We start from the raw sequence: 15,530 nt of genomic DNA on the forward strand, positions 1-15,530 counted from the left end.
CTTTTATGGCACACTTAATTTTGCAAAAATTGACTTCGCAAAGCCATTGAAATGTATTGAGTCAGCTTCAATACATTCCAATGGAGGAAACATTGTATCGTTTAACGATGTTTCCTATGGGTTTTTTCGCTTAAGGACGGCAATCCGTGCCTATTGGAACGGATTAACCGGTTTCCAATGCATTCCTATGGAAAATGGTGTTTCGCATAACGATGTTTCACATAACGTTTTTTTGAACCAATTAAAATCGTTATGCGAGGCACCACTGTATTTAAAAGTAACTCTTCCTATACTATGATTGTATATCAGCCTACCATTCTAACTATTTTGTGATCATATATGTAGTGACCACCAAGTTTCCCAATGCTCCTTTTTCTGTTTTTTTTTTTTTGGATTCAGCTAGTCTGTTAACATATTAATTTCTTCAGTTCCCAGTATTCTTACTATCAGTTCCTGTATTTGCGGTGTTCCAGACTCCATCCAGTGTTTCACGGATACTATTCTTGCTGCTGTTATTCCTTCCATCTTTTATATATTGCTTATCTTGCATTATTTTTAATATTTTATTCCTATATGTACTATCATTCTGGATTTCCAGTACCTTCCAAATTCTTGAGATGTGTGGAACATTCTCCCTCTGGATTCGGATAACTGATATCGCATGTTGGTTTTTGTTGAATTTCCGTCTTTCTTAAATCTTCCTGAAATTCTGTCACTTTCTTCTCCATTTTCTTTGCTGTTTTCGCTCTCCTCTGTAATTCTTGATTTTGTTCTGTTACCTCCTCTTTTATTTGGCTCAATTGTGGGCTTATGTCCTCCTGTTTCTTAATAAAGTCTGATACTTTAATTTCCAAGGTTGAGATATCAGACTTTATCTCATCAAACTTCTTGTCCAAATGAGCTATCTCATTTTACATATTATATATATAAAATGACTGTAAAACCCAGGGTTTGTATTTTATTTTTGTGTATCTATCTATCTATCTATCTATCTATCTATCTATCTATCTATCTATCTATCTATCTATCTATCTATCTATCTATCTATCTATCTATCTATCTATCTATCTATCTATCTATCTGTCTGTCTGTCTGTCTGTCTGCCTGCCTGCCTGCCTGCCTGCCTGCCTGCCTGCCTGCCTGCCTGCCTGCCTACCTACCTACCTACCTACCTACCTACCTACCTACCTACCTACCTACCTACCTACCTACCTACCTACCTACAAATAAAGACCTTTATGTGTCAAGTCTTCAATATTCTTCCCAAATAGCTGCTTTTTCTCCGTCCCTTCTTACACAGCTTTAAATGATCTAGTAAATTAAGGATGCATATATATGAACAGATATAAGGGCAGCCAACAAACCCAGTCACAAATCAGTCAACCAGCAGATAAAGATCTCCCAATATATGTTAAATCAGACAAAAAGTCAGCATTATTAATACAGAGAAAAAAAATCCAAAGAAGACACAACCTAGGTATAATAAATATAGTCCATTTAGCTTCGCTTCAGATATCTATTTATGTCTAAGTTTGGAGAAAAGAAAAAAAGAAAAAAGAGAGAGAAAGAAAGAGGCAAAACTAACTGGTTCGTTCTGGGCAGCTTTCCAGACCTTGAGTAGAGGGAAATAAGATAAGGTTTGTTTAATATAAGCTTCCTGGAGGAAAAGAAAAAAAGAAAGGTCTCTTCCAGCATTGTCACAGGTTTTCATAAATGACAGAAGTTAAAATAATAAAAATAGTAAAAATAATAAACCCCAGAAAAAAATTATTCTTTCAACTCCTCCCCATCCCCTATCCACTCTCAACAAAAGAAATAAAATCAAGAAGAAAGGAAATCAAACCCCAGTCTATTCCTTTTTATAATCCAAGGTGTCACTCCAAACCTAAACTTCATTAAATAAGCTTCCAGTGGATGTAGGCAACTTCTGAATTGTCAGGATTGTTCTATAATATTCACTAGTACCGGACAAGACTCTAAGGGGGAACTTTACAGAGAAATAATTTAGCCGCTCGTTAAAAATCTCTTTTTAACAAGCTTCCATGTTCTATGTTCCTCCCATCCTCTTCCACAGCCCGCTTCTTCACTATTACTTTTCAATCTTCCAACCTACTCCCACCTATCTTCGTATATCACAGTAACTTTATAAATGTTCAGCCCAAATATAATAATACAGAAGATTTGATTACACTAGTGTTTGTAGATCTTGAATATAATTGTGCGTCCATCCTCCTCCAGCCTTCTGGACTATGTCAATTTCTCAGACCTGCACAGAGTCCTGCCGAAGAGAATGCCGATCTTCTGGGATAGGGAGGTAACAACCGGCTCCCTCACCCTTCTCAGACAGCAGTTCTCTTCTTTTGGAATATTTTTTCCTCTTCTGGAAAATTATTTAGGCTATCGCAAGCCTACAGAACCTCCATCAAATAAGAGAGAACTCTCACTTTGCAACCTCCATCCATCTTGGCCCCGCCTCCTTTCAACCAAAACCAGTAGTTATGATGTCTCCAAGGGATTCTGGGAATTGAAGTTTTTTAAAGGTAGCATTTTCAGGCTCTGAGCATATTTGTGATTTACTGAATATACTTGTTTTACTGTAAATAGAAAAAAAAATTCACAAAAAAGACCATCTTCATAATATCAGTACCATTTCTGTGCTGCCATTTTCCTCTTTCCAGTGATCACAGAGTGAGCAAGGTTTGAAATAAAGATAAATCGATCTGTTTAGCGTTACTACCACATTCCCCCCAGCACTAGTAACATCCATAGAAGTCCATAAAGTCTTAAATGTCCATTAAGCACAAAAGAGACATATATCAGAGACAATATGTTAGACTTGGGAAATCACTTTTCTTTGGCTGTAAACTGACTTCCTGTTATGACTGTATCTCAGAGGTGAAAACCCTGTGCACTACACTCCTCTTCTGGCTACGCAAGCAGTACATTTGTTAAAACCAAAATTCTGAGAATGACTTGGGAGAAGTAGTACCAAGGGAATAACTGAACTGGGCCTTTTTCATTGGAAACTCTAGCGCTCTGTGCCTTTAATAAGTTCTGACTGAAGCCAAGAAATTTAATTACACATCATCCCCACCCCATTCTCAAGTGACTTCTATCTGATACAACATTAATACTGTCAAATGAGATCTGTATTCCCAATTGTGTGTCATTTGCCAATGGTGTTCTCTGGTTTTGCTCGAGCAGTGAGAAATCACAGCCTCTTATGTTTGCTTGCAGGGAATGAGGCTAAGCAGAAGGCAGAATCATGAAACACATGTTAACCCAATGAGAAGAATCATATAGGCATGTTTTTTTAAAAAAAATCCTCAGCACTTGGAAAAAAATTACATTTAGAGACTACAACTCCCATAGTGCCCTTCCAGCATGGCCTCTGTCTTGGGGGTTCTGGCCCTTACAGTCCAAAAAAGTAACTTTTCCAAGGCCTCCTCCCCATGCTCATGCATGCACATATGATATGGCCCTCTCTGATGCACAGAAAGGAAATGAGAAAAGGAATGAATCGAGAAGGAGACTTCCATGTGTGCGTTAGTGAGATGGGCTGTATAAAACCTGTTAGGATTTAAATGCTGTCTGTGTTGTGATATTTCAGACGAGTTCAATAGTCTCTATAGCCTGTCTCTTAAGAGTTCAGATTTCCTTTCTGTCTTGCAGACTATTGAGATATTTCATATACTGTATTTATTCCCTGTGACTTTCATTGACTTGAAACCCACCCCACCCATAGGGAGCTGAACCAGAAATAACAAGTTCCATTTTGGAAGATGTTCAGACAGGAGTCCCTTTACTAGAGAAATGTCTCTTTAAGCTCTGTTTGTGTCCCACAGCCTGAAACTATGTCGAACTTTCGGCATGGAAGAGACAGGGGTGTCCATGTAAGTCTCATGCCCAAATGTAACCCCCTTTCACTACCAGGTAGTCTCTCAGATACTTTTATTTTCTACTGAAAGTCTGAGGAGTATGTGATAGGTGTGTACACCAGAACATGCATACAGCATTCATAAGATTCAGAGTTCTGCCTTCTTAGCTCTGTCCAATTGTTGTTGGTAACAGCAACAATTATTCGCAAAAAAGTATATACTTAATAGACTTACCGAAGTAAAGGAGGGTGCTCTAGTCTCCCCTCTGTTTATAGTTTTGTTCCTCTCTCACATATGAAAAGTGACCAATCTGAAGAAGAGACCTTCTGCTTTCTGTGAAGGCTCTCCATGTGAGATGGTACCTTGGAAAACCAGTAACCCACCTCAGTCATGATGTAAGCTGCCTTAGGTTCTTTCAAGGAGAATGTGGGACAAAAACAAATAAAATAAAACAAAATAAATAAATGTGGAAAAACCCAAGGATAATGGAGTCTTTCCTCTTCATAGTCCTCATTTTCTACATGTAGAGCAGTGAGAAATTGGCAACAGAGCAATGAAGAAGTAGACTGCTAGCTTCTACTTGTAGTAAATATGGCTGAGTGCTATAAGCTTGTTCAAGTGAACACATTTACAGGCACAGTGTCAGAACTTTCTACTGCACACATGGAGACCTTCCACGGAAGGGAAATTGGGGGCTGGGTTTACCTGCACCGCTACATCTCCACCACACTTCAAGCCCAGCATTATTTCTGGCTATAACACCAGAATAGGGCTATAGTCATCTATCTCCCTTGGTCAATTGAGTCATTAAGCTCATACTAATATTCTTCCCAAGCTCTGTGAATAATGTGAACCCATGGGTTCTGGCCTTATGTGAAGCTGGTAGGTGAACAATTCTGAACTAGGTTGGCAAATGTTAGTCTGCTATTAGGATCAGGAATCAACAAATATCCAGTCAAATTTGACTTCTGGAGAGGAGCTATTGCTCCCACTGAATTCTTTTGTCCTAGACTCTGCCAACCCAAATCAGAAATAAGGAAAAAAAGATCTGATTTTTGACCCAAATATAAAACTGCAGAATAGCGTGGCAGTTGTGGCAGTGGCTATAGGAGCATTTCATTTAGCAGTGGATTACATGGAGGTGTTCTACTGACCCATGGGATCCTATCTCCTTCTGTAAATATGCCTAGTATTGCCATTTCAACCCTCAGCATTCTCTTAATGAATAGGAAGGTTGGAACAGAGTTTTGACCCCCTTTCATCCCAGCAGAAGTAGAACCAGTGTTCAAACCATGTCATGCCATGTGACATGGTAAGGGAATGAAACAGTAGGACTAGACATGTTGGGGCAGCGCCAGTTTCTGCAGCCGCAATCCTATGCCCACTTCCAGCCACTATGAATTTTTCTGAATGCATACAGTAATGTCTTGACAAGATGTAAAAAAATATTTTTTTAAACCATCGATTCCTCTTCTAAACAGCAGTGACCTATCTCAGAAGCTGTTGCAAGGATAAAGATAAGGAATCATTGTTCACATTTTAAAAGTAAATGCATAAAAGAAATGAAAGGTGACAACACATGGGCTCCAGATACAGTAGCTCCTGTGGCCAGCTTTGTGCTATCTCTGCTCTGATTCACCATTGCTATTGCTGATATTACAGCTCTTTTACCACCGCTGAAATAATGGCACAACTGAAATTTACCACCCTCATTAAAAAACCTAAAGGATAGCCATGTTGGAACCACTGTATATTGCAACAAAACGAACCAAGAATCTTGTTTTAAAGAAAATCTAATCAAGTTTTATTTGGTATCAGCAAGGTGCCTTGAAAATTTATGCCACAGCAAACTTGTTAGTTTTTATGGTGTCACAAGACTTCTGGTTGTTTTTTTCCTACCAAGCCAAACAAAACAAAAACCACCACAAACAAGCTAAAAAAACCCCACACATAAAACAAAAACAAAACAAATTCCCCATCACCTTTCCTGCATGGACGAGGTGTGAAAGGAGATACTTTATGATGCAGGAAGTTGCTTTGGCACTTCCTTTTACCAAAGATCTGCCAGGAGTATGGATTCTCATGGACTTGGGTATGTGTGTCCATTGCAGCCCCATTCCATTGGGATCTTGTCCACCTTTGACCCAAATGATTACTCATGACTACAAGTGCTTTAGAACATTTTAAAATGTAACCATCACAGTCATTGTCATCTGCAAAGAAACAGATACAAAATTAAGGATTGTGAATGATAGAAGTATGTTTCAAAGAAGATCAGATTCTCTACTATGATCTTCTCTGTGTTAGGTCCTATTTAATGCATGAGGAAATGGCACCTGCAGCGGCTTAGCAACCCAGTGATATGAAAACATCGCCATGAAAATCATGGGCTTCTTTGCTGTGCATTTGAACCTGCTATTTTCTGGCTTGGAAGCTTGATTGATACCTGGCAAGGTCCTACTTCTTTAACATATTCTGTATTTACATCCAGCTATAGCTGTGCAGATGATTTCTGGAAAAGATTACATCTATCCTGCGGTGTCAGAGATGCTAGATATTATTCGAATCTGTTAAAATATTTATTTCTTCTATTTTACATTCTGCAGAAACTTGAGAACTAAAATGTACATTTAGAGCTTGCTTCCTGCCTCTGACATGCTGTGCACCTGCAGGTTTAACATACTTTGCTTGTTTCCATACCTACACTGTGTCATACCAGTTAAATGTATTAAAACTATAGGTGGGGATGGGCCCTTCATGTTTAAATGCGTAGTTGTAGAAGAGGTAGCCTTGTTAGTCTGTGCAAAGATTATAGGTGAAAACAAAATAAAAATAAAGACAAAAAAAGACAAAAACGTGGTGGCACTTTATGTTTTATGTCCAATGAAGTGGATTTGTCCACAAGGGAAAGATTCCCCTTGACATTTAGTCCAGTTGCGTCCGACTCTAGGGGGCGGTGCTCATCCCCATCTCCAAGTCACAGAGCCAGTGTTTGTCCGAAGACAGTTTCCGTGGTCATGTGGCCAGCACAACTAGACACGGAACCTTCCCACTGAGGTACCTATTAATCTACTCGCAGTTTTACATGCTTTTGAACTGCTAGGTTGGCAGGAGCTGGGACAAGTGACGGGAGCTCACTCCGTCTCGTGGATTCAGTCTTTCAACTGCTGGTCTTCTGATCTTGCAGCACAGAGGCTTCTGCGGTTTAACCTGCAGCACCACCACAAAAGCTCACATTAAAAAATAAAAATAAAAGTCGGTCTTTAAAGTATCACCACATTTTTGTCTTTTTTACTCTTTATTTCTATTTTATTTTCACTGATGTCTATATGAGAGAGTCAAAACATGAAATAATATCTCTTTCATTTACAAAAGAGAGCCTCTAAAGATGAATTATTAATGTTTTATGAAAGAGGGGTAGACTAAGGTTTTGCGGGATTGTTGTTTTTAAATTATTTTATTTTTTATTTCAAGGGTAAAGGGAAATAACTCTGGATATTTTATTTATTTATTTATTTTATTTATATCCCGCCTATCTAGTCGGTTAAGACTATCATACTATATATTATCACATATTATCTGTACTTAAACATATCATTACATAAAAGACTTTTGTGTCTGTTATTTGCCTATATAGTTCCAACTAGAGTTATTTGACTATTTTGAATTAAAATTATCACATTTGGCTTTCAAGTTATAGAACGGATATAGGGTCCCATTTTTCAGATGCTTCTTGGATTGAAGTGTCTTTCAAAGCTTCTGTTAATATGTCCATCTCTGCCACTTGCATAATCTTTTCCACTAGTTCTTCACAATTTTGTATTTTGGTTTTCTTCCATTTCCATGCACATAGTATAGTTTTTGCGGTTTTGTGTGTGTTCTCTTTTCTGTATAATCATTCAGAGTTATCCTTTATTTACTTCATTGCCTGAAATATTTTCCATCCAAGAACATGCGGGCTGTCAGCAGCTAATCAAAATGAATCTGTAAAAGGGTCTGGAGACCAATGAGGAGTGTTCTTTGTTTGGCTATTTCCTGTGGGAATTACTGTACGCAGAGCTTCTGGTGCCCTCTCTGTGGATTGCCGGCTTGCTTGGATCCCCCTTCCCTGCCCCTTTATACCTTGATTTTTTGAGGGATTCCCCCTTCTGTCTCTTTGGACTTCTTTTTTCCTTTTCCTGCATGCCTCCTGGATATTTTTTTTTTACACCTTCCATATCTTTGATGATTTCCACCTTCTTTTTCAGAGGGGTCTTGGATTATTTCTGCTTCTTGCCTGCCGCCACCTGCTGGACTCAAAGACCACAGATGTTTGTTTCTGTGGGTTTTGTGGGCGCTGCTGGTCGTGGCTGGTTAGGCATAACTTGGGCATTTCTCTCTTGTCCCTGGTGCTGTATTGTTGTTGGTTGCTCTTTCTGCCAGAGAGCCAGTGCCTGCTTGCATGGCTGCTTCTTTGCCTTTTTTCTGTTGTGCTGCTCAGGTTCAGAGGGTCTGTTGTGCTGGGTGACTGACATTGAACAGATGCTGTCATTTCTCTTTTCTGATGTTTAGGTGCTTTACTGATTTTTTTTTAATTGATTGGTGGGTGGGTGAGGAATTATTTTACTCTCCATGTAGGATTAGTAGGTACCTGCAAAGGTCTGATGATGATTTTTCTTTTTCATATATTGTTCCCTCCTTTTAAAGTAGATTTATTTTCTGTAGCCTTGCCTCTGTTTATTTTTTTTAAAATAATGTTAAGGGTTCTTTAGGGCTTTCAGAAAAATAATCCATGAATGGGGAATAGGATTGAGAAACTTGCAAGAGATGGGAGGGTTGGAGGGGGGGGTGTGACCGTGTTCTGCCCACTTAATTCTGACTTCAGCCCTACCGATCTATGCCATTCAGTTTCTGAAAGACTGGACCTAAGGGGATTGATTTTCAACAGAATAAAATATGCCCCATCATTAGGAACATATCTGTCATATTATTGTGAGTGCACTTTCTGCATTCTGACCACTATCCTAATGCTAGTCCTATCTAGACTAGACCCTGAAACTGATATAAATGTTGGCTTATGTAACATTCAGCCCTGCTATCACCTGTCCGTCACAGCTAGGCAGTGGAACATCAGCCAATGAAGGGACGGAGGGTGGTGCAGAAGGGGGAGGAGCTGAAATATAAAAGGGGTGTGTGAGGTGTGAGAGGGTTAGATGGAGAGATTGATAGATGGAGAGTTAGTGATGAGCATGTTTGGAGGCCTGTGAGCCAAAATAGTCAGTGAGGAAAAGTCTTTGTGGTTCAATGAATGAGAAACAAATAAATAAAACTTGATTATCTACCTGTGATTTACTCATTTTATTTTATTATATCAATAAACAAGTTTTGTTTTGGAAGAAACACTTGTCCTTTTTAAATATTGATTATAATTGGTGGCAGCAGTTGAAGAGGAAGAGTAGTGAGCACTCCTGGAGGCCTGAGTGGATAGAGGCTTCAGAGTGGCCCGCTACAGCTTACCATTAAGCAATCAATTCAATGGGTCTGCAGTCTCATTGAGACTAGCAATAGGATACTGACCTCTATGTTTTAATTATTTTCAAGGCTACATTACACATTGCCCAAAGATATGAAATGAGCATATATATTGCCTATCCAAGTAAAAGTTGGTAATTTTGCTGTAATGAGTATGATATTAAAAGATAATTAATACGACAAAGGCTAGCTTTGATACTCTCCCCTCCTAGTTCTAATCAGCTACATGTATCCATATGTGGGTACCATATAGATCTTGCAGAATTATAACTAGCACATGTCATCCATCCCTGAAATCAGAAATGGCTCTCTTGGGCCATAGGTTAAAAAACAATAAAAAAGGAGTATCTCATCATCAATGCAAGCTTATAAATGTGTACCTACAATTTTAATTCCTGGTATAGATTTGCTGCCCCATCTGTTTCAGCTCATTTGGAGCACAGCTATACATAGGTGAGTTTGGTTTGGAGGCCAATTTCAGGCTTCAGAATGTTATCTTAAGTTGGTCGGGAGTGATTTATGCCTCATCCAAATCAAATAGTGCTGTGGATCCAAACCAGTGTGTAAATTTGTGAAGTCAGTGGAGAAAACTAACATGGCTGTAACTCTCTCTCTCTTTGCACTGACCCATTTGAAATTTGGAGACAAAATAGACAATGAAGAGGAGAACAGTTTCACCAAATTTCCCACAGCTAACTTCAGGGATTGTGTACTAGGCACCTTCAGTTTTATTTTATTTTTAAACTAGTAGATTGAAGCTTTTTATTCCCCACCTGACTCTGTCTGTGCCTTGGATCTGAATCAATTTGTAAATTTCCTTTACTTTGCCAGAGAAACCAGATTTGGTCATTCTGCTTCAATCCAGACCTCATACAAATTGATCCAAATCAGGCTGATTCAGTTCAGAATTTGGGATTTCTCCAACTCAGTGCACAGCAATAATTTACGGAGCAACTATAAACATACTGAACCAGGAATAATCCTTTTGTTAAAGCAAAATCTGTTTTTTTAAAATATATTAATGCTTATTTTAATATACTAGTCCAAACTGGTACTCAGTAACAACAACACATTTTCTACAAGGGGGAGGGTTTGGCTATGAAAGCTTTTTTTAAAACACAATAAACATGTCATTCATGAGCACTTAAGAGGCCTGGATCAGAGTAAAAGTCCACTAAGTTCCACTGTATCTGCTTTCTCACAGTCACCTATGAAAATGCCTCTAGGAAGCCTCTAGAATCATCATGGCATCTATTTCTTCATTCTTGTTTTGATTCATTCACGTATTTTGCTCATTCTCAAACTGTGCTGAAGGATCAATCAATCAATCAATCAGTCAGTCAGTCAGTCAGTCAGTCAGTTAGTCAGTGGCACTTGCACATCTAAATTCGCCCACAGAGGATTCTGCAACATACTAGGCTATTCAATACAGCATAGCATCTTTGTGGGCCTCCTGAATGAACAGAAACAAATCCAGAATAGATGTCTCTGGAGTAGATGAAGGCAGGAGGACTAGCCCTACCATTAGGCAAAATGAGGAGGTTGCCGCAGGTAGCAGATTCTAGGAGATGACAGAACAGCATTCAAGCAAAGAGCCATGTGTGCCAAGCAGGTCTCTCCCTCCCCCTGCCCAATTGCAGTGCAGGACATTGCTGAAGGAAGATCCAGCCATGTGTCTGCTTCTATTTTGAAGTGGGAATCTTCTTCTTTCGCTTAGGCAGGAACCTGCCTTGGGCTGGCCCTATAAGACAGGGCATTTTGTTGCCGTAGGTAGAGGAGCAAATCCTTCTTTCAAGTCTCTGCCAACATGCATGGTAGGCTATTTGGGGACCATAGGCTGAAAATATCAAAAGCACTTTCCCTCCTTCCTAACAGTAAAAAATGTCACTACCAGTTATGACATAACTAATAATTTATTGCCATTTCATGACATTCTAAATCTACTGGGAAGTCTAGAAGCCAGATTCAGGCAGGATAGGAACTCAACTGAGCTTTTCTTTACACCATCTAGAACAGGTTTGAGGGCATGTCATCCTCCAGTTATCGTTGGGCTTCAACTTGCATCAGCCCTTGCCAGCTTGGCCAATAGTGAGAGACTGTGGGAATTCCAGTCCAGCAACATCTGGAGGACTACACATTCTCTGGTCCTGCTATAAAAGGAAACTTCTATAATTATAAGTTGGAAGTGTCTTTCAATATTTAACACGGGGGGTGGTGAAAGGCCTCTTTAATTATCAGAAGTTTAGGAAAAATGGCCTAGATCAGTGGTTCTCAACTTTGGATAACTCAGGTGTTCTTGGTCAGCAGACTCCCAGAAGCTTCAGGCAGCACAGCCAGCGGTGAAGGCTTCTGGAAACTGCAACCCAAGAGCACCTGGGTTACCCAGGGTTGGGAAGAACTGGCCTAGGTCCATAAAGTCATGCTGGTAGGAAATGAGGGGGTGATCAGTAGAACCTGAACTATTCATCTTAATTATTAGGGTTTCTTTCAACTAAGTGAAATTATTTCACAGAAAAGCAAAGGTAATGAAACATAGTAGATGATTCTAGATGTGTTTTGTACAGTAGAAACAGAAACAGGTGAATGGGTATGAAAGTCAAGAGTAAGAATACCAGAGCTTACACCATGTTGCATTGTCCTCCAGATAGTCCTCTGGGAAGCAGAAGGGAAAAAGGGGGGGGGGGAGAAAAGAGAAAAGAGTTCAAGAGAAAGCATTAGGTTTTATCTGGGTATGACTCACCTCTTAAATATGCATGATTGTATTTACCTATTCAAATGTTACTGAAAATTAATACAAATACATTAAACTATGGAACAAGGACAAACTATTAGGTTACAGAAAACTGCTGCTAAGAAGATAATGTGCTAGAATTAGCAAGCCATTGTGAATAAGGTTTATTTAATTATGCCTCCTATGGATGGCAATAGGGCACATATTCAATTAGCCTTAAACCACCTCTGTACTACTTGTAACTTAATTTTTCCTCTGACATATTTTAACTTTTCTGTACTGTTCATGCGAAAAAGTACAGAAGACAAACTCTTCAAACATAATAATAGTATTCAGAAACATTATTTCCCTTTGTCCTTAAATTAGGTTAAATTTAAATGTTGTTTTATATTTCTGATCCTACTAAAGACATCAAGCAAAAAGGAGGAAGACTTTAACAAAAAATAGTGCCAAGCAAATCCTGTGAAGGACATTATTGAAGCAGTGAGGAATAAATATAGGGCATTTAATTCATACAGGAGATACAGTACAAACATCATTTGACACTCCATCTGTATAAAAGGCTATGAATAATGTGACTGTCTATTTCCACCATGTGCACATCTGACTATATTAGATACACACACACCCTCTTAGGGTTGTTGTTTTGTAGATGCATTCTAACAAAGACTGGTGCTTTGATGGTGACCACAAAGTCCATACTGCCTTGAATTGGAATATCAGACAAAAACAAGGGGAAAATAAAAAATAAAGATAAAAACGTTGTGGCCCCTTAAAGACTAACTGCTCTATTTTAATGTGAGCTTTCCTTGGCCAGTCCTCTTCTTCAGCTATGTATGTATTGGACATGAATATACTGGAGTGTGTAATATGGCAAATCAATATAAAACAATTTGACAGTATATTATCAAAGAAGCTTCAAATGCAGTCCCCCCCCCCCCCCCAAAGGTCCTGTGTTTTGCTTTTGTTTTGGGTCCCATTGTGGTTCTGTTGCAATCAATCTGTTGTCTTCTTCTGCTTCAAGTAATATGAAAAAACATTCTTACTGGCTGGAACTGGTTTAGAGTATCCTGTGTTGCTGTCTAAGGATAAATTCCCACTTTCTAATCACACAGTAATTATAGTTTTCCACTGGAGTATAAAAATGTTACATTGCTCACTACTTTTCTCTACTGCGGTTTATGATTGTGATGATTTATGACAATTTTATGCCCTTATTTCCATTTGGTTTCTTGGCCCAATTCAATGTACAGTGGTGCCATGCATAACAAGCGCACCGTTTAATGACGAATCCGCATAGCGATCTATTTTTTGCGATCACTAATGCAATCACATTGCGATATTTAGATAGGGAATGTTGCGATGTTTTTAGAACAGCTGATCGGTGGTTCCAAAATGGCCACTGGGTGCCCAAAATGGCCGCCACAAGCATTTTCGCGCGGTTTCCTCGCTTACCGAGGCGGCGAAAATGGTGGCGCTATGGAGGATCTTTGCTGAACGATGAGTTTAATGCGTTCCTATGGGGTTTTTAGTTCTGTTTAGTGATGTTTCCGGATAGCGACTATTAATCCGGAACGGATTAACGTCACTATGCGACTGTATTACCTTTAAAGCCCTAACTGTGATTTGCAAAATTTTTAGAATAGGGATTCTTCTACTAATGGCCCCTTAGTTTAGGGTTGCCAGCTCAGGAGCATCCCATTCCTTGACATTTCAGAACAAAAGATGGGCCATTGTGATGTCACAGGCGCAGGCCCTGGTCATGTGACATGGGCAACACAGAGAAGGCTTAGGACCAGCTGACTGTGGAAATAGGCAGAAGGGGGATTTGGGTTAATGGGCCCCACATCCTGGTTAAAAAAACAACTCATTTGTTAATACTGCAGCTCAAAGGTTGGATGGTGGCACTTGTAGTTCTTTGGCAACTAGTTAGAGGCAAAATGTGCTCCGAAGCTGCAGCGGTAACCACCATCCCTGTGTTGAGCCGGTGAACCCTGGTCCCAGCTGAGAATAAATAAGGATTGGTGCGCCAGATTTAATTCTATCACTGCTCATTCTGAGATTTCTCTCCCCATCTGCAGAACCGGAGAATTCCTTGAGCTTCCAACTCGTACCTTAGCAACACTGAAATGAGACCTAGCAATGCTCTTCCATATCTACTGAATCATAGCCATTAATTGTTCCTCCATGTTTCTTCATATACAGAGGCCTGCAGTGTGTTCTTATATATCTCTGCTCAGAACTGTGTCCCACTGAGCTCAGTGTGATAAACATTTATAGGTGTGTGGACACAGGATCACAACTCTGGCCAGAATCCGAACAAAGGTATTTTCTGTTGAGGACTCTACAGTCTAGCATTTTTTGCTTACTCGGCAACTTCTTCTAAACTTTCTACTGCTAGGTAAAGACTTTTACTATCTTGTCAATTCCTAACCAAATATGATTTATTGAGGGGAGATGAACAATTATTGCTATTGTCTTTTTAAAAATATGGTTAATATTTACATCTTTATTCACAGTACTATTTAATTATAGGTTTTATCAACCTTCACTATGCCTTTATATGTCACAGTGAATACATTGTCTTTCCATAGAAAAATGACAAACTCAGATATAAAAGTGAATGGAAACCCATACTTTTTTTTTCCTTTTCAAGAGATGGTGATAACCATTAGCTGCAGCTTATGATTGTGGAAGAAGCATAGTAATTTGCCTACTGTTTCTCCAAAAATCCAGAAGATAATCTTGCAGCATCACAAAAAGCTACTTGGCAAAGACTGCCTGATTTACAGGGAGTTTTGCTCATAGTTCAGATTGTCAGAAGTGACAATACAGCTACAAACATACAGGTGTTGCTCTAAAATATTTTGCTCTCCTGGTCCTGGAAATTGTTTTGTTTTACAGCAGATTCTGGACTCACGCTGCTGGGAAGAACAATGACTTCAAACCCTCACTTATTCCCAGCCCACTTGGATAGCGTATGCTGCATCTGTTCACTCCAGTGAGGCTAAAATACTCAAAGAAAGCAGTGTATTTTCCATAATTAGTTATTCATGTGTTGTCAAGCCAGAACCAACTCGCAGCAATCCTAATAATGCTTTCAAAGTAAAATACTTAACAAAATGATTATTTTGATTTTATTAATACAGTACTGGTTCTTATCCCTGTAAACTGAGAAATAGCATTTTTCAGATATTTTAGACAATGCTCCATGAATGATCCAGATTCTGATTTTGTAGCTTTATTTGCAGATGTATTTGGGGTGGAAGAAAATGTGTCTGCAAAGCTTTCAAAAAATCTCTTTATTTCAGATACGTGCTATTACACTATTATGCTAATAGCATATTTTTGTCTTTTGTTATTTTTTCAGTCGAGGGAAACAATTATCTGCCTTAATACAGTATATCAAT

General features: G+C 39.0%; 1 protein-coding gene across 2 annotated transcripts in view; it reads right to left on the minus strand.

The window, feature by feature from the left end:
- The window catches only part of GPC6 (glypican 6), a 999,214-nt gene that overhangs the window by 68,275 nt on the left and 915,409 nt on the right, over window positions 1–15,530 (minus strand). The window contains exon 7 of one of the 2 annotated variants that reach the window (XM_072994686.2): window positions 12,012–12,041. The exons of the other annotated variant lie outside the window; for it this stretch is intronic. Within the exon in view, the coding sequence (XP_072850787.2) occupies window positions 12,012–12,041 (30 nt within the window). The remainder of the gene's footprint in view (window positions 1–12,011; window positions 12,042–15,530) is intronic. 2 annotated transcript variants of the gene reach the window in all.

This window comes from Pogona vitticeps, chromosome 3 (genome assembly GCF_051106095.1).
Source record: "Pogona vitticeps strain Pit_001003342236 chromosome 3, PviZW2.1, whole genome shotgun sequence".
NCBI lineage: Eukaryota > Metazoa > Chordata > Lepidosauria > Squamata > Agamidae > Pogona > Pogona vitticeps.